Source organism: Bactrocera dorsalis, chromosome 4 (genome assembly GCF_023373825.1).
Source record: "Bactrocera dorsalis isolate Fly_Bdor chromosome 4, ASM2337382v1, whole genome shotgun sequence".
NCBI classification, from domain to species: Eukaryota; Metazoa; Arthropoda; class Insecta; order Diptera; family Tephritidae; genus Bactrocera; species Bactrocera dorsalis.
Genome location: NC_064306.1, coordinates 27,941,083 through 27,968,027, shown reverse-complemented (window position 1 = coordinate 27,968,027; position 26,945 = coordinate 27,941,083). Strand labels below are relative to the sequence as shown.

Sequence of the window (26,945 nt, the reverse complement as noted above, 5' to 3'; positions counted from 1 at the left end):
ATCAGATTTATGGATTTTCTTTGTGCTTTTTTGTTCAATTATGTATTTTCGGATTTGAACTTCACGCATTGAAAAACGAGCAAATATTGCATCTGAATAAATGCAATAATTTGTGGATTTTTTTTTTGTTTTTGTGATCTACTAACTAACAGCAGGCGAAGCGAACGCGCGCTGCTTATAGCGTTATAGCATTCAGTGCAAGTCTACGCTATTAAAGCACGCTCTAAGCTGCTGTTAGCAGGAGAAACAAATAAAATCACACGCAACACAAGTCAGAGCACGGCGAACGACCAACGGCATTAAGGTCAACTGGTCGCCAAATGTACGGAGTCAGTGTCAGCCTATTTGTCATTTAACGAAATTTCAATTTTATTGCAACTTTTTAATTGTCTTTACAAGTACTATCTAAAATACATATATGTATGTATATATTTTATTTGCAATTTTCTTTATCTTTACAGGTAGACGTTGTCATCTCGTTCCATTAAATTAGCATTCTATTCAAATATTTATCGTTATCAATATTTGTTTGCCGAAGTTGTTGTTGTTGTCGTTGTTGTTTGCGCAAAATAACACACAACTCACAAACAAACACCCATAATACACTTGAACTGCACACCTAGCGGCAGCGTACGATACACCATGCAGCGCAAACTGTTGCTCTATGCGCTGCTCTTCTTGGCAGTGACGTCGCAAAAATGTCATGTAGTCGAAAGTGGCGGCCCACCCAGCGACACTATGGGCACAATAGCCGCCAATCGCTACAATGCTGAGCAGCAGCAGCATCAACACCAACAACAGCATCATCTTCCCACAGCGGCGCATCATCAAGGCGGCAGCGTTGGTGGTGGCGGTGGCAGTAACAGCGTTCTGCCGGCGCCCGCAGCGCCAACAGCCGCCACACACGCTTTATACCATCCATCGCCATCGGGCAGTGGCCACATGGAGCATCGCAATTCATATAATCTGTTAAGCGAAGCAATGTCGCAGGCTGTCAGCAATGAATTCAGTGAGTACACACAAACATACATACATGTATACGTAAATTTAAATGTCGGAAGTGAATGACGAATTTGTTGATCGGCTTGATCTTATCTACTAAGAAACAATATTTTTGCATACACACACAGTCCCAATGAGTGAATGTGCTGTACTTAGTTACTAATGCGAAAGTTGAAATTTGTGAATGTAACTCTGTACGCATTTCAATTTTTTTACTTGTGCTTTTGTTTTAATTTCCTTTTTCAAGTTATTTTTAAAGCGGCAACATGGCTTCACAAAGTGCTTCAAATTTTGACAGCACTATATTTTATCATTTATGTACATCGATTAATTATTTCCCACAAAAAAATGATAATCCGGTAAATGTGACGTAATGCTCAAAAGAATTAGCTCGTTAAAGATTAATTACATGCATTTGCAAAAACAAGAAAAAGTAAATCCAATAATATCTTGCTTTGATTCATGAAACTGATTTAATTATAAACATAACCTTTAAGGTGCGAAATGCATAAGCCAAACGATTTTTACCGATAAATTGATGCGATTGACGCAACAGTTTAGTTTTTATAATTTTTGTTTTGAGTTGCGCCCTTTTCTTACTGCCTGATGTACTGGCATGCCAGCTGTGCGTGATATATAAGAAACTTCCCCGATCAAATGGCATTTTAAAATGGAACTCAAACCTTCGAAACAGTTTTTGTATGCTCTAATATAAAGATGCTGCAGTCAAATAGTGGACTTTCCTATAACATAATAGAAATAAAAGTGAAAGTGATAACCGGCATGAAAAATTAAAGATAAAGTGTTAGAAAAAATCATTCGAAACATGTTTGGATATTCACGCATTTGAAAAGTGCAAATGAAACTTAAGTAATAGAAATTTTGTGTAAAAATAAATAAAATTTCAAATAATTTTTTTAAATATTCCGGTTAATAAAAATTACGGAAATGCTAAAATTTGCACGTATCAATCACTGATAATGACATGAAATTTGTCCGCACCTTACTTTGCAAAGTAATTATAAAAAATCTGACTTCAATAAAGCATAAACAAATGTGCACTCCCATCACACAATGCATCATTAATTGAGATAGCAGGCTTTACTGTCAATTAATTGCCAAATTACGTTTCGATAAAAATAGCGATAATTAGAAGTAATAAAAATATATAATTTTGATAACCGTTGGGCCAGGCCATTTTTCGTGAGAAAGGTGTGGAAGCAATAAGTTCTTTTTTGTCATCAGTGCACACTGGTGAGGTGGCATACGAGGAATGTGGACAAACAGGACAACATCTATAATGTAATGCACTTATGTACCTATCTATTTTTTATGGTTAGACATATGTATGTATACTAAACAAAAATCTGTTCGCTTTGGAATCTAAACGCAACTAACCTACTTTCTATTAACATACAAACACCACAACTACTGCTAATTAGCGCTGCTTCACACCCTTACGCACCCCTACAACCATAAATTTCACCAAAGGAAATTAATTCCGCTTAACCGCAGGTGACTCCCGCGCTCCTTTTTTGCTTATCTGCAACAATTTGAATAAGCCAAATTCTTATTTATGGTTTGCTTACGCACATGTCGACAAATAAAAGGAGCAAGCAAACAAACAAAAATAATAATATTAACACACACATACGTATACGTGAAATATCACAATTAAGCGTTGGCTTTTTTATTATTTGCTAAAGATGCGCGCAAGACTGTAAAATTCCAACAGTGTCTTGTGTTTTCTGCCAACTGGCTGCCAAACGGCACTATCTCAATTATTTGCCTTCGCCAGGCTTTGATACAATAAATATTTATCTCTCTGCATTTAATTATTATTATGTGTGTATTCACACACGCACACGTGTGCTTGGTTCTAATTATGTGTGCGTATGTGTGTGTTTGCAAGTTATTGGACTTGCGTAAAAATATCCCACTTGGAATGAGCATGTCACACTATAATTTTATTAATATTTCCCCATTTTTTGTATTTTTATCCATACAAAATGACACAGGTTCACTGGGCAGCGGTTCGGCGGATGGTGCTTGCCATGCAGACGATTTGGATTGTTATAGTGGCAATGTGCAAGATCGTTTGGGTATGGAGGCTATACGTACGCTGCATCGTCAGCTCGATGATGACGACAATGGCAATATCGATTTGAGCGAATCGGACGACGTAAGTAAACAAAAAAACGCAAGCTAAAAAAACTCTTTTATTATTACACTATGGCCAGTGGTAATAAGTTCTGTAACTAATTGGCTTAACTTCTGTGCTGTATTGTACCCATAACGATTTCGTTGGTTTCTTTAGTTTTTACGCGAAGAACTCAAATATGACTCCGGTTACGAGAAGCGTCAGAAAGCGTTCCATTTTAACGATGATATGCACATTTCCGTGAAGGAGCTGTGGGAGGCGTGGCTACGTTCGGAGGTTGGTTGATCGGTTTAACGATGTTACTTTACAATATTTCTAATTATACTGTTATTATTCTGTATATTCCTCAGGTGCATAACTGGACCATGGAGCAAACTTCAGATTGGCTGGCGCAATCAGTGCAATTACCACAATATGTCGAACTATTTCGTTTGCATAAAGTGACCGGTGCTACATTGCCAAGGTAAGCCATTTGAATTTTTTTACGAGTTCAAAAGTATTTTAAAAGCAGAAAAAAACCAAAAAAAAAATCTAAACTCAAATCACTCAAATAATTAAGCAAATATGCACCATAAAATATACTAAAATTTGTAGCTAATAAAGAGGGAAGTATGCCAAATTTGCACTCACCTACATACCTAAACCTTTTAACAATAAAAAATCAAAATCAAAAAAATCTGTTTGTCTTCAAAAAGCGCACGAACTTGTGAAATTTCCACGGCAGTTTTTTTCCAGCACGTCACATTTTCTGTTTAGGCAGTATTTTTAATAATAAAAAAAATTATTGCAAATATTGCTCATCTTTCCACCGAGTTGTTATGCATATCAAGTAAAGGCAGAGAGATTGCATTATTTATATAAAAAAATATATTATAAATGTATATACGCACATGCATACAAATGTAGAATAACATATTTTATTATTGTTTGCGCGTAGCAAAAAATTCGTTAGCAACAGTTTAGTGGAATTAATTATATATTAGCATAACTAATGGATTCTGTGAGATGATTTTTTATGTCGGAAATATACTAGCAGGTTTGCTATTGCCTACTTAAAGGAAAAAAGTCACCGTAGAGGCCGAAAAAAATTAATTTTTCGAGATTTGTTTCCGGTAAAACCAAAACGATGCCCATAAAACTAATCTGATACATATTTAGAACAAAGTTTAAAGAATAAAAAAAAATTAAAATAAACATTAATTTATTTTAGGGAGTTATCGTGAGTCGTGTTTCCACTGACATCGGAATTCGGATAAAATATACTGAGCGCAATTTTTAATTGGAGTCATAAAACCAAATATTATTTCAGTCGAGTGTCTTTTTATCCTAGATAGCCTACAATCTTCAGAAAATTAAACATAAAACTAACGCTTCAAAATAGTTGGCTTTTTAGCAAAAATTTTTCACTTAATTTTGCATTAAAAATTATATAAATTTGAATTTTTCGTAAAGTCCGTAATCTATCGGGAGTAGTTTTAAATAAAAGCTAAAAAGATAAAAAATTTGGTTTACTACTTTTTCCGCAAATGCTTATGGCAATTTGGAAAACATGGCTTAGAGAAAATCTGATTGAAAGGTTTCAAAAGGTCACACGATTTTTAAGGTCAGCTTTTGGAGTTTTGTAATTGTTTTCTTAGAGCATATACCTATCGATCAAGACAATAAAAACTCGATTTCTTGAAACGTTTTCTCATACTTCTTCCTTAAGCGTGGTTGTCATTAAAACACTGATTCTTTACTTTCAAACTTTGCTCGATCTGAAGAAACGATCCTCTGTGTAGCCAGTCACTCAAGCCACTAGCCTAATGCTTCAAAAATTAATTTGTTTCTACACACTTGTGTGGTTTATGTGACCTTAAACAACAAATTTTTACAGCTCAACATAAAGTTTTACAAAATTACATATTAGGTTACGAAATTATTGTGAATTATTATTCCCATTTCACTTGCATTAGTTCATACTATTATAACGTTTCAGAGAAATTCTAACAAATTCATGCTTTATTAAGAATTCAAATGAATTTTGTTCGCAGCATAAAACGCGATTACGATTTTAATAATCTTAATCTTATTTGCATGCAGAATATATAGACAGAGCAACTATATAAATGCTATTTATACATATGTATGTTAAAATAGGCTGATTAGAAGTCATCCGTTTTTATTAAGCGTTTATCAGCAAGAATATGACATAATTTATAATGAAGTTTTTATTGTTTTTTTTTTAATTAAATGAGTCAACAGTTGTTTTATTGAGTATAATTCCTTTGATTTGAGTGTATTAATTCTTTTGTTTTTTTTTGATTTTCAATCTTGATGTACAAAACTCCATTAAATTATTACATATTTGCAAATAATTGTCATTTTAACTATCTGCGCGTGACAACGCCGATTAATATTTTGCGCTTATCTGTTTCATAATGAACAAATAGCTAATAAAGGTTTGAGCTTAATTTGGTCTATGGGAAAATTACTTGAGCCTATTTTGAGACGATTCAATATTTATATGGTTGTTGTTAACATATAATAGAATAATTTAATGCATCTGCACAAGGACTGTACGATATTAAAATCGTTGGTTTTTCGAAAATATACTTTTTTTTTAATTCAAAGAAAACACATACCTAGTATGACAACCTAAAAGAAAAGTATATTTATACTTATTTTAAGAATATCCAGTAAAATGTTAAAAAAACATTAAATATTTTGGAAGTTACACGCTGCCGCAGCCAGAATGGCTATTTCTGCTAGAAGATAATGTTTGATATTAATTACCAAATTTGAAAAAAAAATAAATATTATGACAAACGATTGATTGTCTAATATGAAAAAATAGTATGAAAAAATAAAAATAATACATACATACATATGTCAACAAATAATTATCTAATATAAAAAAATATAATAGTTACGACATACGAATAATAACATAAATGACAGAAATAATAATTACGACATCGGATTACTTCATTACTTTAAAATTAAAGTAACATTGCCCATTATTTCGACAACATTATAACCACTAGAACTCCAGAATAATATTCGAAAATATATAGAGTGTAGATTATACACTTTTTTCTAACTTTCAAATTAGATGTGTATTCCTACAAAATAAAAATAACTAAAAATAAGCCACTTGGGGGAACTAATGGGGGAGTGATTGTCGGGTGTTCCACAATTGGAACGACACAAATATAACGGCAATAATAAAAGGCATCAAATTGTCATAGAATAATAAAGGTAAGCAACGAGGAGGTAATGATTTTTCACTAATAACAATAAAAAAGCGGCAATTATATAGCGGTGAGACTTTTTGTAAGCTTAATTTTTGTATTTCGTGTACGTACATATGTATGTACGTGCAACTTTGTGACAATGGCGTAGTAGTATTAGTTGGATCATGCAATTAAACCAACAACTACCGGGGCATGCACAGTGAAAAAGTGGGCGCCCAGTTAATGGGTTATTGTGCGAAACCAAATAGATTTTTATTTACAAATATATACAAACCGACATATGTTTAAATGTGTCTGCGAATGTGTATGTGGATAGCATGCTGAATCATTGGAATTATTTTTGTGTGAAGTTAATAAACTTACATTTAACGTTTTTGCAGTTTATGTAGAATTATTCGCAAAGCGGCAGTGAGCGAAAAACAATAAAAACGGAAAATAAAAACAAAAATAGAAAATTAAAAAAGCTTTACTATTCGTAAGTTTGGCCTTCAAATCTGCTCATTTCACTAAAAAAAATAATAATTTGTCTATAAACTTCTCGCAATTTAGTGTATTCTGACTCGCTGAACGTTTCGTTGCCTTTCGCTTTATTTACAGATTGGCAGTAAATAATATGCATTATGTGGGCAATGTGCTGGGCATAAAGGATCCCATTCATAAGCAGAAAATTGCGCTCAAGGCGATGGACGTTGTGCTATTCGGACCGCCGCGTGGTATGCCAAACATATGAAACATTTTTTTAATAATAACACTAACATTCATTTATTCAACTTGTACGCCTTTGCAGAGACCGGCACACGCTGGAAGGATTACATTTTAGTGACGCTATTACTCAGTGCAATTATAGGTTGTTGGTATGCATATCAACAAAATAAGAATGCTAAAAGACATTTACGACGTATGGCTCAAGACATGGAGGGGCTGCAGCGCGCCGAGCAGAGTTTACAAGAGATGCAAAAGGTGCGTAATACATATAATGGCGGTTATAAGCATGCTAAGTGAGACGCTGCTTCGGTTAGGGTTTTAATCCCAATTTTGGAGTTAAAGTTTAACTGTTTCCTCTTGCAGCCTTTCGCCAAAGTTTTGCTGTTTTTCAGTCCCTAGATTATTATTTTGTATGAGGCTATATCAATCACTGCCTAAATGTAGGCAAGATTGTTTTTCGAACCCTAGTTTTTATATTTAACTAATTTTTTTTTAATGAAAATGTTGCCTCAATACATGGCCACATTATATAAAGTTCCATTTTTTACATGACAAAAGAAGAAAAAACGCCAATCAACTCATTTGCAATATCTATTATTGAACTTAACGAAACTGATCGATTCATTATAATTAGTAGTAAAACTTTATTTAAAAAAATAACTATCAAAATCGAAAAATATACATCGCTTGGCCAACTCCAACCCTTAGATTTTGAAAAGCGCAGAAAATTGTGCAAGTTTTTTAGGTTAGAAGTCAACATTCTGCGAAAAGAGCATGCAATTTGTGACAGCCTGGGCATGAAGCAGAATAAATTCATAATTTTTTTTTTGAAAGAAAGTAATTCCAGAATAAAAATATTTTTTTTAATTTTATTTCGAACCAGAAAAAATTAAAAAATGTGTTAATACGTAATATTATTATATTTATTTAGTGACTGTTATAGTAAACGTTGTTATTAGATTGCGTGTTGTTTAGCAATCATTAATTTTTCAAAAGCCTTATTGTGAGCTTCGATGGCTAATATTAAAAAATCGTATTCATAATCGATTACAATTCATTTAAGTTGTTTAAATGTCAATTAACGGCTAATATTATTTAATCTTTACTTTTTAAATATTAATTCAATTCATTTCTTATAAATTTTTCTCTTACAAATTGAATACTTTGAGGTTACGACTCATTCAATAAAAATGTAAGCTCAATGTTCTCTAAATTTTTGCTGTTTTCCACCTCTCTATAGGAATTAGAACGTGCGCGCATGGAGCAAGAAAATGTTGCTACGGAAAAAATGGACTTGGAACGTCGACTTAAAGAGGCTCCCACACTTTCATCATCCAGCTCTGATCTGGAGGTGCAAAAGTTGAAAAAGGAAATCGAAATATTGCGTACAGAACTGTCACGCGCTGAAATCGAATTGGTGGATAACTGCTGGACACCGCCACCACAACTACAATCCTGGCTGCAATACACCTACGAATTGGAAAGCAAGAATCATTTGAAGAAACGTGTTTCAGCGGAGAAGCAACTGCAATCTGCTCGGGAAGCATGTGAAAAATTGCGTAAAAAACGTTCCAGCTTAGTTGGTGCCTTCGTTTCGACGCATGGCAAAAGTATTGACGATGTTGATCGCTCCATTGTGGAGGCGCGCAATTCGCTCAGTGAGGTGACAAACGAGTTGCAGGAACGTCTGCATCGTTGGAAACAAATTGAGAATTGTCTAGGATTTAATATTGTCAACAATAATGGTTTACAGTATCTGGAGAATGTATTATACAATCGCAATGGCGGTAGCAGTGTTAGCTCCAATAAGGGTTCACGAGGTAATTTAGAGCAAATCTTAACCGTGCACATTACACTAAATTGCTTCAGAATAATTTTAATTGAAATTCATGATATTTTAGGCCGCATAACGAGCAGCAGCGATGATTTAGACGATGAATCTGTGCAAGGTAAGCCCAATTTTGACCACTTCAATTTGTTCTCGACTGAATGATGCAGCTGATGAGGCGTGGCACTTCATCTCACAATCAAAAAAACAATAAAGAAACATGTATGTAGCTCAAAAGCAAAACAAAAGAAGTCTACATACATGAATATTTTCCAAAAATTGAATTGGCAGCGCAATATCTAAAACACACATACGCATACAGTCCACATGTAAATTAGTGGATTTTGCACATACGAGCGCTATAGAGTAAGCGTATACCCAACAAATATACACATTAAGCAATATTATGAGCGCCATTAGATTTGCCACATTAACTTAATCTCGAAGCATAGCGGCAAGCGTGTTTCACAACGTAAACTAGCGAACAATTTTGCATATAAAGTATACACATATATACATATATGAGATTTTTTTCTCATTAGCTTGTACTTTTTGGTTAAATTGTTTTTAACATAAAATGCCTCATTTAGTTATTTAAGCCTAAAAAGCTGTAGTTTGGTGCTAGATAAGTGAGAGAAAGAATATAGCGCTAGTAGAGGTTAGTGCTAGTGAAAAGAGTAGTGTCTTAAACAAAACAGTTATTTAGTAATAAGTATAGTAGTTAGTTGCTCAATTTGATGGAAAAGCTAGCAGCAGCAATGACAGTATACCATGTGAAATTAAAAGTAAAACTAATGATAATAAATAGGCAGATATTGGGTTTAAGTTAGCGTTTATATATAGCTTAGGTATATACATATGTATTTTTTTATAAACACACTATTTTAAATAAATAGCAGTTTTTATATAAATGTTTATTTAAAAAATGTATTTGCGCAGTTTTAAAGCATTTATTTTATAAAGCAAAAGGCAGGAGTGTGTAAATTTTTCAAGTAAAAAGTTAAGTTGAAATAAGTTTTGGTTGCAACAATAACTTTTTTCTTTAAATCTGTTTTTCTGAGAATTAAAATTCTAATTTACATTTTTTTTTTAAGAATATTGCTAATTTTTGTTGTTAACTCTTCTAAGTTTTTGTTTTTAGCATGTTTTCAAGTTTTCGGCTCAATTTTCATATATATATATCAACTGTCCTTGAAATTCGGCTCTAGAATTATAAATCAAACATTCGTCTGCACTTCGTTTTCGTCACTCTACTTTTTCGTTATTATTTGCATAATGTGCAAATAGTAATTTGAGAACCTAAAAAAATCTCACAAATATTCACCGTTCATTTAGGATGAACCAAAAACTTATACATAATACTTCAATGTAATTGGAAAAAATATTCCTTCGATTTGGGTATGAAAACCTATATAATAGAAAATAATATTTTTTAATATTTTCATAGAAGTTAATAAAAAGTTATTCATATAACTCCAAATTCTTTGAAACGTGTGATTTTAATATGAAAATTTGAGATTTTTGTTATTTACTGAAATCTAAAAACAGCTGATCAAACAATTTGTTATTTGTTTTTATTAAGCTGTCGTCTAAAAAAAAGAAAGCACTGGCAATAAATGTATTTGACATTTATATACTTTTTGCATTTTACTTTCAAGACGATATAATATTTTCAACTTAAAATTAATACAGAGGCAATAGTGAAAAAACAACAAACAGAAAACTGAAATTATAAAAAACAAGGGAATTCTATTACTTATAGATGTTATGACTAATACATATATGTATATGTTTAGATATTCAATTTTTTTTTTTTTAATTTCTGTCAAACAACAATTTGAGTCACTTAAAAAATGCCGAAAATTAAAATATTTGAAGACAGTTATGATTTCCATTTGTGGTCTTCCTAGAAATTCCATACCAAATTAGGTTTTAAGTTGTCAATAACCCGTTCATGATTTATACCACACAGTGTGAACGCTTATATGTACATAGTTATTTATGTATGTATTAAAATAATTTCAGAACAACGCAAACACGTTGCCTTTTTTGCATGACCAAACAGGTGTCAAATGTATAAAATTATTATAAACAAACAGGCGTGGAGCATACAAAAATATTTCTGAATTTCATAGGAGAGGGAAACTTGTATACACATACATATAAACAAAATTATGCACATTACAATTTGTGGTAAAAATATTACTTTTAAATTTTTGGAATTATTTACACACACACAACTTGTCTTGCGTATCCTCAACGCTAGTGGTGTAGTTTTATAGATATTTATGTCTAGGTAGTTTTTCTTTATAAATTGCTGGGCTGCTATTTTAGGCGCCAAATGAAAGTGTGCGGGAAAGTATAGCGGATAATAGTGATAATTTCATACACTCGTCGTAAATTGAACAAGCCAAACTAGTGCCACGCCAAATGAATTCAAGTTGAACGTAAACGAAATTGTAAACAAAAAGAAAGAATATGCAATATTTCCAAACGTAAAAGTACTATTAAGCTTTTGAGTTGTGCTTAACACTTGCCAAACGATTTTTTTTGTTATTGTTAAAACAGCTATAAACAATAAGCAATAATCAGCTGAAAATTATACACGTATAAGCAATGAAATTTTTAATTGCGCACAACGATGACGCACTTAAAGTCAACCAGTCTCGTTTACAACACACAAGGTTTTTACGAATAATAAAAAAAATTAATTTACGAATATAAAAAAAAAAATTTAGAAATGTAAAAAAGTGGGGTGCAGAATCAAAGAAATACTTATTGGCGCAAATACTTAATGTACTCAATAGCTGTTAGCGCATTTACACACGGCAGTCTCTACACACACACACACACATATTTGCAGCGTAATAGTTTTTTTTTTTAGTTTTACATATTTTGATAAAATTTTCTGTATGATTTTTGACTTATTATATGCAATTGTGAAATAAGTAAATTATAAACAGACACATTTAATTGTTATCTACCAATTGTTTATGTTTAAAAAGCTGCATAATTTACCTATATTGTTTTCCCCACAAAACTAGCGTTAATAATATTCTTCCTGTGTTTTCAGTCCTCTTTAAATAATTTTACGCATTTTGTACATGCGTTATATATTTTTAAGCTTAATTTTAAAAGTATATTGTTACTATTTATATATAAATAACATTTATTTTTTAGTTGAATTTCCGATATATATTTAATTTGTTTTTAGTTTTTATTTTATGTTATTTAATGTTAACAACGAATGTGCTTAATCCCTTCCGGTGTTGTAAGTTTCGTCATTGTTTATTTTTGATTTACTTTTGCCTGTTTATTTAACTCCATGAAGTTACATACATATATATACCTACAATAATATATAGTTAAACTTGTTCCCCCCCTATTTACTTAGCTGTTCCTTCTTAATATTGACTAGTATATATAATTCGTTAATATCTCATGCGGCAACTACTTCGCAATCTCAGTGTTTTCATTGTTACTCGGCGATACAGAAATAATCGATCATCGTAATGGAAAAGGCCCACGACAGCATTTATATCATACATATGTATGCCAATACACATACATCGACATACCTACATATATGTAACGCACAGGCAGTGGTTGGCAATGGATTGCAAAAAACACATAAAAAAATAATATTCAATTGAAAATTTTGCTTCTAATTTTTGTTTTTGTTTTGACGCCTTGTAGCTCTCATTGACCTTTTACCGCCAACGACTGCACATGCGTACCATATACGCGCATTCTACATACATATGTACACATGCTCTCGTTTCTTATGCAATACATGCGTGAAATTGCCTGAGTCATGACCAACACAAACTCTCAGTGGCAAACGACAACAAATTTTTTCATAATTTTCGGTGTGCAAAAAAAGTATAAAATATATACGCTACACAGTTATATAAATCTTTCATATATATTTTACAATGTTTATTGTAGTTTTTGGTCGATTTGTGGAAATCGCGTTAAAATACAAACGACAATTACCGAAACTTCTCTGTTTTCGGCAGCATAATTGTCCGTTGGCGCTTATATTCAACACATTGAAGCGCCCAAATCACCGGAATGGATTAACATCTAATCAGTTGTAATTATAGCGAGAGCGATGAAGTTCTCCTGCAATACATAAATATGTCGTAGACTTACATATATACAAACATACATGCCCATACTTATTAGCCACGTTTAATGTGTCTTCGAATTGTGAATGCAATCCCGTATTCTCTAGCGAAAATTGTTGTAAACGGATTTTTTCTAGAGAGCCCATGCATCAAATGCATAAGATGTCTTTTTTTTTAATTATTACTAACTTAAAAAGTGAATTGTTAATATAATTTGATTATTTTTAAATTATAATAAATTTTTTAAATAATCTGAATTTGTTTCATTTCACCGCCACACACACCATTGCATATTTTTCAAATTTTAAGTGTCCTATGAATTTGAGAAAATATAAAAAAATAATTTTGATTATAAAACAAAAGGATTAAGAATTAATAAAAATGGGATTTGTTAAAGTTAAAAGAAGACTAACATGAAAATATGGAAAATAAATTTTGATAAAAAGAGTAAAGCAAAATATCAATAATTAATAAAAGTTGGATTAGTTAAAGTGATAAAAGTCTAAAATTATAAAAAAAAGAATAAAAATAAATTCTCGGGTTATAAAAATAAAAAGTATAAATTGCATAAAGACAATAACAACAACGAAATTGCGTTTAAGCAAATTTCTGATTATTAAGGAAAGATAATTATCAAGAAAAAAATTACATTAATAAAATTGTAATATAAAATATAAAATAAAAAATAAATAAAAAATATTAGATTTAAAAAAAGTTTTTACATTATGCCAAAAAATAAATTATTTTAAACTACAAAACAAATTTATTTAATATACTTTATTTTTATATAGAAGTCAGCATTAAAATAATTATACTAAAACTTATGCGAAAGGAGGTCTGGAAGACACGGCTTACGGATATTTTTCTTTTAAACTAATACCAAATATTTGAAAGGTTAAAAATAATTTCAGTTTAAATGAAAAATAAAGAACATTTAATTCCAAAGTTTTTTTATATTGTATTGTTTAAATATTTTTTTAATGAAAACTACAAAAATTTTTAAATAAAAATTAATAATAATTTAAATATATAAACAACAAATTATTTTATAATATTTTAAATAAACGATACAAAATTTAATAATTTAAACGCGATTGATTAATAATTTCACGACTTTCGCTTAGTAAAAAATTAAAAAAGAGTAATAAAAAATAAGTAAAAATTAAAAAATAAGCATAAACATGAAAATAAATAAAAATTGCATTCAATTAAAATTTTTAAATTTAATAAAATACAATAAATAAATAAAATTTATTAAGAAACGTAAATAATTTTTGTTTTAAATTAACTAAAAAAACTTGAATAAGAGCTGTTTAAAACCCATTTGCCTGGTAATAAAAAAACTTAAATAATAATAAAAATATACTTAAATATAAATAAAAATCGTAAATTGATTAATCAGCATTAAAATTAATATATATAAAAAATAAATAAAATATATTTAAAAACCTAAAAAGTTGTTGTTTTAAATCAAACAAAAAACTGAAAAATTTAATTGTATAAAAAACTAATTGCCTAATAATAAAAAAATAAGAATCTTTCAATGTACGATATAAATAAGAAATACGAATTTAGAAAACAAAACTGAAAATCAAAACCAAAAAATATACCACAAATTTAAAAAAATTAAATTGAAAATAAAAAATTGAATGTAAAGTAGTGTTGTTTTAAATAAATTAAAAAGCTATAATCAATTTGTATTAAAAAACTAAACCAGAAATAATAAATATATATTTAAATTTAAAGTAAAAGCATACAATCAAGATTTCAAAAAAAAAAAATCATGTACGACGATTTCAGGTAAGCACACATCCTGAAAAGTCTCTCTAAAATCTAGCTTCAAGCTCAAATTGAAGCGCATATTTATATTTATGGATAATATTGTCCTTGTCTGCCTGTGTTGCCTGCATGAGAGTGTGTTGGCATGAATACTCGTTTGTATCTAACTCAACGCAATTTCATCAGTATTGTTCAACGTCTATTCGATGCGTAACTAACCGCTTACATACATATGTACAAAAATCAAAGTAAATATCTCATCAAAAAACAAAGCCATCATTTCAATTTCATAAAATTAACAACAACAATTGTACCACTAACGAACTGGAACAAAACGCACTGTGCGCTAAAAATAACCCAAAAAAACTGTATTCTAACAAACAACACCAAATATACCTATATATAAGCACATTTGTTTAAACAATTCATTTCATTGGAAATAAGTGAAGTTCAAGTGCTTCATTTAAAGTCAACTCATAAGCTCGCTACATATCTACAAATATACATAGATTTCTATTTTTAAACACAACTTTATTTCCATAAACTGAAAACCGGTGTGCTTTACATACGCACATATATATATACATACATAAATAGATGCCTGTGTGAATCGCCCTTTTTGCTTTGAATTATTTTAAAATCTTTTGCTTTTGCATCATTCGTTTATTGATCTCCAATTCATGATTTGACAAACGCTTGTACCATATATAGATTGTGATGATCGTTAGTTCCAGAACTTCTGTACATTTATCCAGGTATGTTGGACAGCTATAGTCGCAGTTCGGTGGGTTTAAGCGGTGGCAGCAGCGGCATCCTAAACAATAACTCCAATGCGCTGTGTGATGATTCGTCGGGTAGTGAGGACGCCAGTGAGGGACCTGCACATGCGCCGGTACAATTTTTATTGGGTGGTGCGCCCACACCCTCGTTGAAGAGCGCCACCTCAACAACAGCCGCGGGAACAGGTGTCGTTTCACGGGCTGGTGCTGCTGTCAACCACTCGTCACTGGATGTGAATACGTCGAATCATATTGGCAGTTTGGGCAACTCAACGAACGCTATTGGAACGTCTGGTGTGGCGAGTGTAAACGCCCAAAATGCAACCCCACCACCCTTACCGCCGCACAATAATGCTTACAATTCGAGTTACTTTTTGAATGATAGGTAAATTTCTATGCGTTTTATCGTCGATCTGGTATCTAGTCTAGTGTTTTACTAACATACATACATGCGTACATGTTGACATAAGTATTTATGTAAAAAATCTATACTTAAGGGTAATACGGGTAACACGTTTAAGGAAAATATTAACAATAAAGATGAGGTTTATCACGGAATAGGCATACGGTAAGACTTTAAAGACGTTCCCACGACAGTTGGTATTAAGTAAACGGAACGGATTCGGATTTTCAGCCGACCAAGGACTGTAAACTGGTATGAAAAGGAAAACAATCTCAATATCGTAACCGAAAAGAGACATTTACGATATTTATCTTCAAGACTTAATGTTGCATTTCCAAAGCGGATGACTCTAGGTTATGGAAACAGAGCCAGATTTTTATCCATCCAAGTGTTGTAATATTGATGATACAAACCAGCTGTCGAAATATATATATTTGTTAAATTTTGTATCGTGTAAATGTTTGATATATATATATACATTTATATGCAAAGCTCTCGTTGCGTAAAATTAAATTTTTTGTCGTGTTTTGGTTTCTCATGTCAATATCAATCGTCTAAGCAAAAATAGTCACAGCCGAGCGCTGCAGCAAGCTAAAACTATTAAGCAAGGAAAGCCCTTTTCACTCTGATAAGTTGATTTCACTTCGTAAGATTATATTTGTCAAGTTATGGACTGTGCTGATAAACCAACCCAATTTTACCGATCCTATAAATAATAAAATCGAAATATTTGCCATTTCATCATTTTTTTTTTGTGTTTTATTTGCAATAAAAGCACGTCTTCTGAGAGCATCATTTATTTGAAAAGTTTGTTTTGTAAACTAATTTGGCCTTCAAATTTGACCTTTGAGGCTTTTATGCAAACTGTTATTAGATCTGGGTATCCAAAAAGAAATTTCAATCATTCCATAAAGCAAAGTGGTACAATAAGATTAAAATTCCCCAATTTTCAAGTATTTGTGTGTGGCCATAATAGTCTGGAAATCTAACTTCTTGGCTAATTCCGCCTCTAGGCATAGTATATAGTCCGAAACTCCTACCCTGTGACGAGCATGATCGTTGAAAAATTTTGATACTTACTAAAGCACTAACCGAATGTTCACCACTTGAAAGAGAAACGGATAAAGTTCAAAATATACTCAAAGTGATGCAAAAATTTTGGAAAATTCTTCCTATTTTTCGAGCATTGAAGGCATTCAATAAGTTGTATGGAAAAAGATGGGTTTCAAAATTTGCATCACAAACGTGCCTGAAGTGAATAGCTTCATTAGACAGCTTATCCGATAGTTTAGTTCATCCTCTTTAATATCGTGGAACTGTCATAGAAGTAAAAACGACTCCTTTATGACGCTCACGCCGGGAATCTTCTCTTTATTTCACAGATAACGTCAAGTAAGACGTAGAAGGAGTTTGTTTGGAATTAAATTTTCTTCTTTACAGCAATTTTCATCCACTTCTTCCTGTAGCTAGGAAAAAGATCCAGAAGTTGACGAAAAATCGCGCGTTCTTGTAACTATTTTTGTTTAGATTTCCAGCTGCTTATACGGCACACGGGCTCTTTTTTTACTGGGTTTAAGAATATTTTTAGAAAGCTATGCACACTTGTTCGTAAATTGAATATTTCAACTCACCATACGGACATCCTTCTTTATCGAAGCACCGAGCACAACACGCTTGCCACATGAAAAACTGCAAACGAAGTCGTAAATTCTAAAGATGCAAACGTCAATGTCACTATTATTATTATTTTCCCGATTGACGCGCATGCATTTCGCCGAGTGTTCTCCTAACGACAAGCTAAGCATCGGATGACATTCGATAATGAGGACGAGGGTGGGGCCTTAACGCTAAGGAAACGCGTAATGAGGCTCGGTTGGCGGCTGCTATACCGATTCTTATTACATTACTTTGCCACTTAGTGTTACGTTAAAAACATTTTCGAATTATATGTGATCAGAAGATTTGTAATTTTTAACTAATTAACTTTATTAATTAAAAAATACGATCCTCTTCGTGAATTCCAGTCCCTAGGGTATCATCCCGACCTAACCACTTTCGTCAGGACTGCTTACTACTTACATCCGCTATGAACAAAATTGCTATATTAGTTTTTCTGTAAAGTAATTTGAATGAAAATCTTTATGAAAATAACGGGCAAATCGGACCGTATAGCTTAGCTAGTATTTCATGTTACGCTCTTTAAATACGATTTTGGAAATAGAGTAGTCAAACACAAAAGACTTATCGACTCGTTGAATGTATATTGCGTAGTCAATAACCTTTATAGGCTGACTCCGACCTTATAGTTATTAATTACCAATTTTATTAATATAATTTATTGTTTTTATATACTTTGTTAATATATCATTTCTTATTTTTATTTTTTCAACATTCATATTGATTTTGTTTATGTTTATATTTTATCTTATTTATTTTTCATTTTTATTAAGCTTTAATTTTTTTAGCTTGTGCTTGCTCATGATATGCTGTATAAAACATCGCTCAACTTTCAGTTTACAGAAATTTTATCGACTTGTCTTTATAATCGCTTATTTATATAATATTAATAATAACTGTTAATTTTGTCTAATTCGTAAATTTGTTAACTTTTCGTATGAAGAAAATTTCATAAAAATCATCATCTCAACAAATATGCAACCTGCACTACACTCATGTCTATATTGATCCGGACTGGTCTATATAAACTGCACGCACCAAACGAATCTATAAATATTCTGCTAGATTGACAAAATAATTTTTATGTTCGTGTGATATTTTTTCACATGTCAATTAGTGTGTCTTTGGCTGCTGGTTTTTGTTTTACCAGTCCGGGTCAATTTTGATCTTGATTGTATTTCTCCATTATTATATCATTTTCATTTAGTATGAATTATATGATATTTTACACCGTATATATCTGTATGTATATGTCTTCATCTCAGTCTCACTGGTGTTGATGACAGTCGTCATAGTCCGTCTTCATCAGAAATCTCCATTACGGTACCGCCACGTTTGAAGAAGCACAATTCGTCTAATTTAGTGGTGACACCACCAACAGCGGTAGCAACAACAATTACACCACCAACACCAATACCGCCACCACCGCCGCCACCGCCATTGCCACCACATCTTGCAGCGGTCGGCACAGTGAACCGTGCACCACTTCCACCACCTCGCAAGTCTGCACAGAGGTTTGTTGCATTCGCTACTTTGTTGGCCAAGTCCAATGGAAAAGAGCCAAATTTCAAACCAATTCACCAACTAAATGCGCTTTTAAGTGCAGCTAACTACCCGAAGCCAATGTGCCCTGCCAAATGCACTTCCTCTTAAGAATATAATCAGCACATGAATGTTACTCTCTTGCGCTTTCCTATTAAACGCTTAATTATCTAACTAATTTCGTTGGCAATTATCAATGTGCAACACCTTCTGTCCTCTTAACAGTTTAATATGTACGACTCGGTTCAATTCATGCAGTTGCGTCCCTTTCTCCTGCTTCGCACAATGTTTATACATACATACTTGTATGTGTATATACAGAAAGCAAACCCGAACCCTAAAATTACAGACTCACTATTTACCGTTTTCTTGTTAACCTTGATTCTTTTCTTTGGTTTTACAATTTCAGAATACAAAAAACAAAATCTTCTACATGAACTTCGGTGTTCTTGTAGTTCTAATTCTTCACTGAGTATCCCCCAAAAGATATTAATTTATGTTTAAATTCCATTCTAGAAATGTTAATAACAATTTTGTGAATTGTAACGACTTTTTATCAATAATGTAAAGATCTAAACATTTCAGTTATGTCATTTGAACACCCGTTACTGGCATCCAGACACTTATGCATACATATTTACACATTCGTACATCAATCAACATGTTTTCGAATTAAGTTAAGTCTAGGCAATGATTACCAGAATAGCGCTATATTATTAAGACATGAATACTTAAAGGCGCAGAAATTAAAAAAAACAGAATTTTAAGTATTATATTTAAACTTATTTTAATTATGGAAGTACTTTGTACTATAATCCTAGGTTTTATGTAGGCGCTGTACCAAGCTTTAGTAAATTATCGACCAATATCTATGAAAAAATAACGAAACTTCTGTAAGGAATCCTTTTCCGCGGCAACCAACTTGTTATATTTTTGCATTGAAAAGGCTTCTTATAAAATTCAGCAGATTTTGAAAGCTGTTTAGAGTATCCTCATATGTAATATAACATTGAGATAGGCCATAAGTAAAGAGGAGACTACCTATTACTAATTTAGAATTGGATAGATAGATAGAGGTAGTAGGTAGTATTGGTCGATTGCAGTACCAATTTCCTCGAGTGAGAGCTACTACTGCAATTAATTTGATATGGGTTCATTGTAGTTTAGTACTAGAGCCCTTAGGGGTAGGGTATTCCCCATATGAATTGGCTTGTTTGCAAGTACCATGCAGTAGAGTTATTCACAAAAAAGTTCTTATAATTGACAATTTTTCAGTAACCCACAGAAAGCGCCTTTAACTTAAATAGTTAAGCTAGATTATGTAATTAGTAAGCATTATCGCAAACCTTTAAAAAAAATCGATTGGTGAAAAAGTCACAAGCTTCAGAACTAAAGTTATTAATTAATGTTTCCACATTGTTTAAGTAACACATGGCAATAGTAAGTGTTTTTAGAAGTATCGCCTACAACCAATCAATTCATAGAATAATTCTCCAAAGTAAAAGTAAAAGACCGTAAGTTAATTCCTGATCAAATATCCATACATTATCTTCGAGCTTTCTAAATTGAAACTTATAAACGTTCAGCTGAACAACTGCAATAGTCCAGAAAAATATGAAGTCCCATGTAAGGATTGCTAGCCCAAAATTTTTCATAACATATATTATATTACAAGATTTAGAGAAAAGAATAAATAACAAGTAAGGAAGGGCTAAGTTCGGGTGTCACTGAACATTTTATACTCTCGCACGATAAAGTGATAATCGAGATTTCATTATCCGTCATTTACATATTTTTTTTATTTTGCTGTAAAATTAATTAGAATTAAATTCTGAGATATTTACCGATATTTTCGGTGAAAAATTAGGTTAGGTTAGGTTGGGCACTGAGTTCTTCGTGTTCGATATCAGGGACCTTGAAAAGTTAAAGTCCGATCACGACAATTTTTCCACAAGGGATACCTCAGCTCAAATACCGTATTTGTGTAAAGTTTTATTATATTGGAAGAAGGCGTGGTTGAGAACCGATTTCGCCCATATTTAGTATATGTCATCAGGGTGTTAAAAAAATATTATGTACCGAATTTCATTGAAATCGGTCGAGTAGTTCCTGAGATATGGTTTTTGGTCCATAAGTGGGCGACGCCACGCCCATTTTCAATTTAAAAAAAAAGCCTGGGTGCAGCTTCTGCCATTTCTTCCGTAAAATTTAGTGTTTCTGACGTTTTTTGTTAGTCGGTTAACGCACTTTTAGTGATTTTCAACATAACCTTTGTATGGGAGGTGGGCGTGGTTATTATCCGATTTAGTTAGTTGACATAGCTATAGTAGTTTCTGAGATATGTACAAAAAACTTAGTAGGGGGCGGGGCCACGCCCACTTTTCCAACAAAATTACGTCCAAATATGCCCCCCCCCTAATGCGATCCTTTGTGCCAAATTTCACTTTAATATCTCTTTTTATGGCTTATTTATGACACTTTATAGGTTTCCGGTTTCCGCCATTTTGTGGGCGTGGCAGTGGGCCGATTTTGCCCATCTTCCAACTTAACCTTCTCATGGAGCCAAGAAATACGTGTACCAAGTTTCATCACGATATCTCAATTTTACTCAAGTTACAGCTTGCACGGACGGACGGACAGACAGACATCCGGATTTCAACTCTACTCGTCACCCTGATCACTTTGGTATATATAACCCTATATCTGACTCTTTTAGTTTTAGGACTTACAAACAACCGTTATGTGAACAAAACTATAATACTCTCATTAGTATAAAAACATATTTTAAATTAACATATTTTTTTAATGAAGAAGTACACCAATTAAAATTTTCTAAAGGAAATCTTATCAAACTTTATCAAAAAATATCGATCCCTTAAAAATAATAATTTTCATAAAAATTACTATTTAAATAATAAAAATACGGTTATTTTGAGAGAATTTGAATGGTAACAAATAATGGGGAAATATTTAATATATTTATGTATATTAAAATATTATATTAAATGTATATATATAAAGTCTAGATTTTAATTTAAAAAATATATATTTTTTTTAATTGTAAACTATTCTACTAGTAGTAGTAAACATAATATTTTAATTTTTTAGTTAATATACTATATATATTATTATTATTATATTATTTATGGTACATATGTATATTAAGCATCTTTATTAACCGATATATTTTCGATTAATTTTTATTAGTATTTTAAGGACTTATATCCACTTCCGAATTTCAAGAAATTGTTTCTTCACCTTTATATCGAATGTTCATATAGTTGAGAATATTCTCCGAATCCGCCGAATAGTTTCGGAGATAAAAGTGTTTTGGGAGTTTTTTAAGTTAGTGTAATCCCAAAAGTTTGGAAATAGGAGTCCAAATTGTTCAAAGTGAATCACTGATTATTAAATTACTTAGCTGATATATGTATGTAACCCCTTAAAGTCACGCCTGTAGCTAAAGTACTACGTTACTTTTTTTTATTAATTATTTATAGCTATGAAATCTTAACTAAGTATTAATAATAAAAAAAATATTAGCTGTAAATATTTAAGATCAATAGAAAGGCTCACAATGCAAAAAAAAAAATTGTTTAGTTGCTTAAAAAGAATTATTCAGTTTAAATGTAACAGTTTATATCTTTTGAACACCCAAGTTTTTTATCAAATATTTAGAACTATTATTAAGATCGTTTAATGCTAAAAAGTAGACTTCAGTTAAGCTTGTAGCTCATTAAGGCATTCACTCAATCAAGCCACATTAAATGCTTACATACAAATCTTCATATATTTAACATGTATTAGACAAGTATATGGTATTCTTCTTGGTATTTCTGTGTGTCTTCGCCATTGCGTGTCACTAACCACCGCCTCATTCACTTACTCACTCACAGCCCTCAACAAGGCTTAGAGCATTAAACTCATCAAAAAATAATTCATTCGATTTGTATTTCTCCTTCTCATTCGCCACACAGCCAACTTTTGCGATCCCAAAGCACGGATCTGGTACCAATGGAAATCTACACGTTCCTTAATAGACAGCAACAACAGCATAGCGCGAAACCCAACATTAATGGCAGCAACAGCAGCAACCACAACAGCTTATCCACGGGACAACAATTCATTGGTAGCGGAAGTGGAATTGTTGGAAAACTTAGCGGAACCAACAAGAAGATGGTCAAGCAGCACAGCACAACTAGCCAACAGTCCACATCGTCCACATCATCGTCCGTCCATTCAACACCATCCGCACCCGGTGCACTCGGCGCAGACGCACACAGCGCCAGTGGCAAAGGACAATCCCCCGGACGTTGGTCATCCCATGAGCGCATCTTGCCAATCCATCAACAACAGCAACAGCAGCAGCACGAACCTCAAATGCTTATTTGGCAGTCAATGCAGTCTGTGCAGCACAAGCAGCCAACCGCCGCTCACGGACAACAACAGCAGCAGCAGCAGCAGCAACAGCAATCAGCGCAGCACGCTGGAGATAAAGAGTCGTTCATGCAGCCCCATTACACAGCAATTGCTGGAAAGCCGCCCACTGTCGGCGCAATACCCGCACAATACCAGCAATTACCCACCTCGCTTAGCCTGCAATCGCTGTGCGGGGGGCAGACACCACAGCATGGGAGCGACAATATCAGCCTCGGCACCGCCGTCGGCGCCGCCGCCACCACCACCACATCTGCGCCAGCTGCTGCGTCGGCACACAGTGATACCCAAATGGAGGACCAACTGTTGGTCAGCGCCGACAGCGCCAGTCTCGACGGCGGCGCCACCATTAAGAAGCGAAAACGACGTTTGCGCTTCCCCTTCGGCGGCGGACACCGCAAATCCGCCAGCAACGCAAGCGCCAGCAGCGGCAGTACAGCCAGCGTCAGCGTCAGCTCCAACAAACATACATAGCTCGCATAGCGTTGGCTGCCTGACAACCTCCTACAGCGGCGCCGCCGCCGTAATAATGGGGGATGCGTTGACGATGCAGAAGGAACAACAACAACTACAGCAGCAGCTAGGCAACGATGACGACCGCATGCACGATGTTATGGACAACGATGATATTTTCAAAGAAAACTTATATAAACGTAATAGTAGCCACAAAAACGCCGATGCGCATGCCGACTCAGAGGCGGAGGCATACTCTCAGGTTACTTTGAATTTTGCTAAACGCGCCGCACACGCCGCTGCGACTGCGCGTCAATTGAACGAGCATGACAATAATAATTTTAGTGATACCCAATGCGACTTGAGGAGCACGCCGACCAGTGGCTTCACGATAACGGCCACCTAATACGGTGATCGAACGAAATACTTATATTTTTTAACACAAATGTTACACGTCTTCCATGTACGACGACTGGAACCGACAACAATGCGTATAAAATGTGCGTGCGAGTACTTAATTTTACATAGTTGTGCATACGAACATATACTAATTGGAGAAGGTCACATAAATACATTGCATGCAAACACACTCACACACACACAGAACATAGAACATAGTAACCCTGATCTCCGAAAGCATGAGTAACTCCTAGAAATGTGCTCCAATATCATGCTATGGCACACATCAATTCAGTGCTTCCTCGCATTGCGTATATATTTTACAATCTAAGGCAGTTTAACCTAAATATACTTGGCAAAACGTTAATTTGCGTTACGCCTGCGCAAAACGATAAGTGAAAATAAACTAAATTTTTTGTACAAAAAAAGATTTGATAATTTTTGTGAGCTATGCAGACCAAGTTAGTACTTCAGCGTCCATATAATGGCATTATTATAGACATAACGGTAAAAAATAAATACAAATTTGTTTTATGAGAATTCAAATTGTAATTTTTAACTTGTTCCAAAATATTGACGTGAAGTGCTATTTGATACGCAGCTCTCTGGCAGCCATACATTAACGGCCTAATTTCTGAAAAATTAAAAATCAATTAAATTTACTTTATAAATAAAAAATTACGAAAGTTTCATTTACAAAGCATTTCAAAAATACATTTTTCGTAATGAAGCCGCCAATGATTTGAGTGCTTCCCTTAGCAAATGCGAAGACAACACTAGTAGCCAAATGAAGTTAGAAAAAGTTTTTGTTGCAAATACTGTTATGAAAATTTTTGTATTGCAAATAATAAGGAAATTAGTTCAATATTTGTAATGTGAATAGTAAAAATCAACTTGAGATATTTTGTTTTGGTTCCATCCATACTTGACCTTAAAACTTAACGGTAATTGCAATCATCCTCGAAATTTGTAACACGAGTCACGACACACACTCGTATTTTTTAGAAATTGTTCCAAAAGTGCCTCAGCGAAATCACGATATTTACAAAATAATTAGTAAATAAGTTGTGAGTTTTTATTTGTAAATAAGCAATTCGTAAAATTTTTATTTCTTTAAATTTTGTAATGCGAAAATAAGCAAAAACAACACACAGATACTTACAATTTTTATAAAATTTTGTATACGAAATAATGGTCTGTAAATTTTAATGAAAATAAACACGAAAATATATGAAATAAAAATAGCAAACAAATTAAAAATTACGTTGTCACTCTTTAGAAAAACAAACTTAAATTAAATTTTAATTTTTCTTGTAATTTTTTAAACTACATAATTCGACAAAAATTTAAGTCATAACTTCTGTGTTGTTTTGTGAATTATTTGCGCACAACTGTTCGCCTAAGAGCACAGTTAGACCATTACAGAACTGAAAAACTCGCCATGAGAAGCAAAAAAGACAACTAGCAAAAAAATTGAATTATTTAAAATTTCATACTCGTCTCTGTGTAATGTTTTTGGTCCGTTAAATTTGTATTGAAAATTTTTTTATTTAATATAAACACTTATAATTTGCACCTTAATCATTGGACTGATATTTTCTTGGCTATGAAACTTATTAAATGCTATGATAATATTGTATTACTTCTACAAGTGCATAAATGATTTTTATGTATGTTTATATTATACCTAACTTGTTGCTGTGCATGAACGTACAGACAAACGTTACGTCGAATATTTACTTAATTTGGTATTAATTGCAGACATTACCTAAATAAATAATATCTAATATTAGTGTATTATGTATCTACCTAAATGATAGCAATATTTATAGCATAATAGCGTTATACTATACATACTTAATACATACATACAATTATCCATGCGGATAAAGATTTTAGCAATATTAGTACTAATGTGTAAAAGAAAATTTTGCAAAATACACATACACAAGGCCAAAATGTATATGTGTTAGAAAAGAAACAAATTTATTCAACACACCAGACACTATAAGCACTATACCTAACAACAACAAGAATGAAAACTTAAAACAAAAATAATAATGTATTAAACTATAATTATAATAGAGAGCAAAATTTGCCACAATTAAGCAACAGCGATAGACGCAAGAAACTTTTTCAGCCAAATTGCTGAAGAAATTATATCATTATATACCTTTTAATAAAAATTACCTAAAAACAGTAAACCTTTTATTTCTCTTTCAATTTTGCGGGCGGTTTCTTGGGGTTAGAAAAAAATGAGTGGAACTCTAGGAGTCAACTGAGCTCACATATACTATATAGTACATAAGTGATTTACTTTTAGTTCAATCGTACAGTACAACAAAATTATAAAACTCATAAAATTTCAATAACTGAAATGAAAGAATAGAGCTACCAAATCTAAAAAAAGTTAT

The 26,945-nt window shown here is 32.6% G+C and overlaps 1 protein-coding gene across 6 annotated transcripts; it reads left to right on the top strand.

Moving 5' to 3' along the window:
• The first annotated feature begins 642 nt into the window (after positions 1-642).
• Positions 643-26,735, top strand: LOC105224987 (stromal interaction molecule homolog). 6 transcript variants are annotated; one of them, XM_029549690.2, is made up of 11 exons: positions 643-1,009; positions 3,021-3,184; positions 3,320-3,439; positions 3,514-3,626; positions 6,997-7,112; positions 7,187-7,359; positions 8,345-8,924; positions 9,006-9,053; positions 15,597-16,005; positions 18,966-19,214; positions 23,220-26,735. In XM_029549690.2, the coding sequence occupies exons 1-11, from the start codon at positions 643-645 to the stop codon at positions 24,151-24,153; spliced, it is 3,273 nt and encodes a 1,090-aa protein (XP_029405550.2). In that variant the 3' UTR covers positions 24,154-26,735. The 6 variants fall into 6 exon arrangements, with proteins under 6 accessions (XP_029405550.2, XP_019845335.2, XP_011201582.3 ...); XM_019989776.3 differs by having other exon boundaries at positions 15,576-16,005; XM_011203280.4 differs by lacking the exon at positions 23,220-26,735 and adding an exon at positions 19,652-19,971 and having other exon boundaries at positions 15,576-16,005.
• Positions 26,736-26,945: the final 210 nt, after the last annotated feature.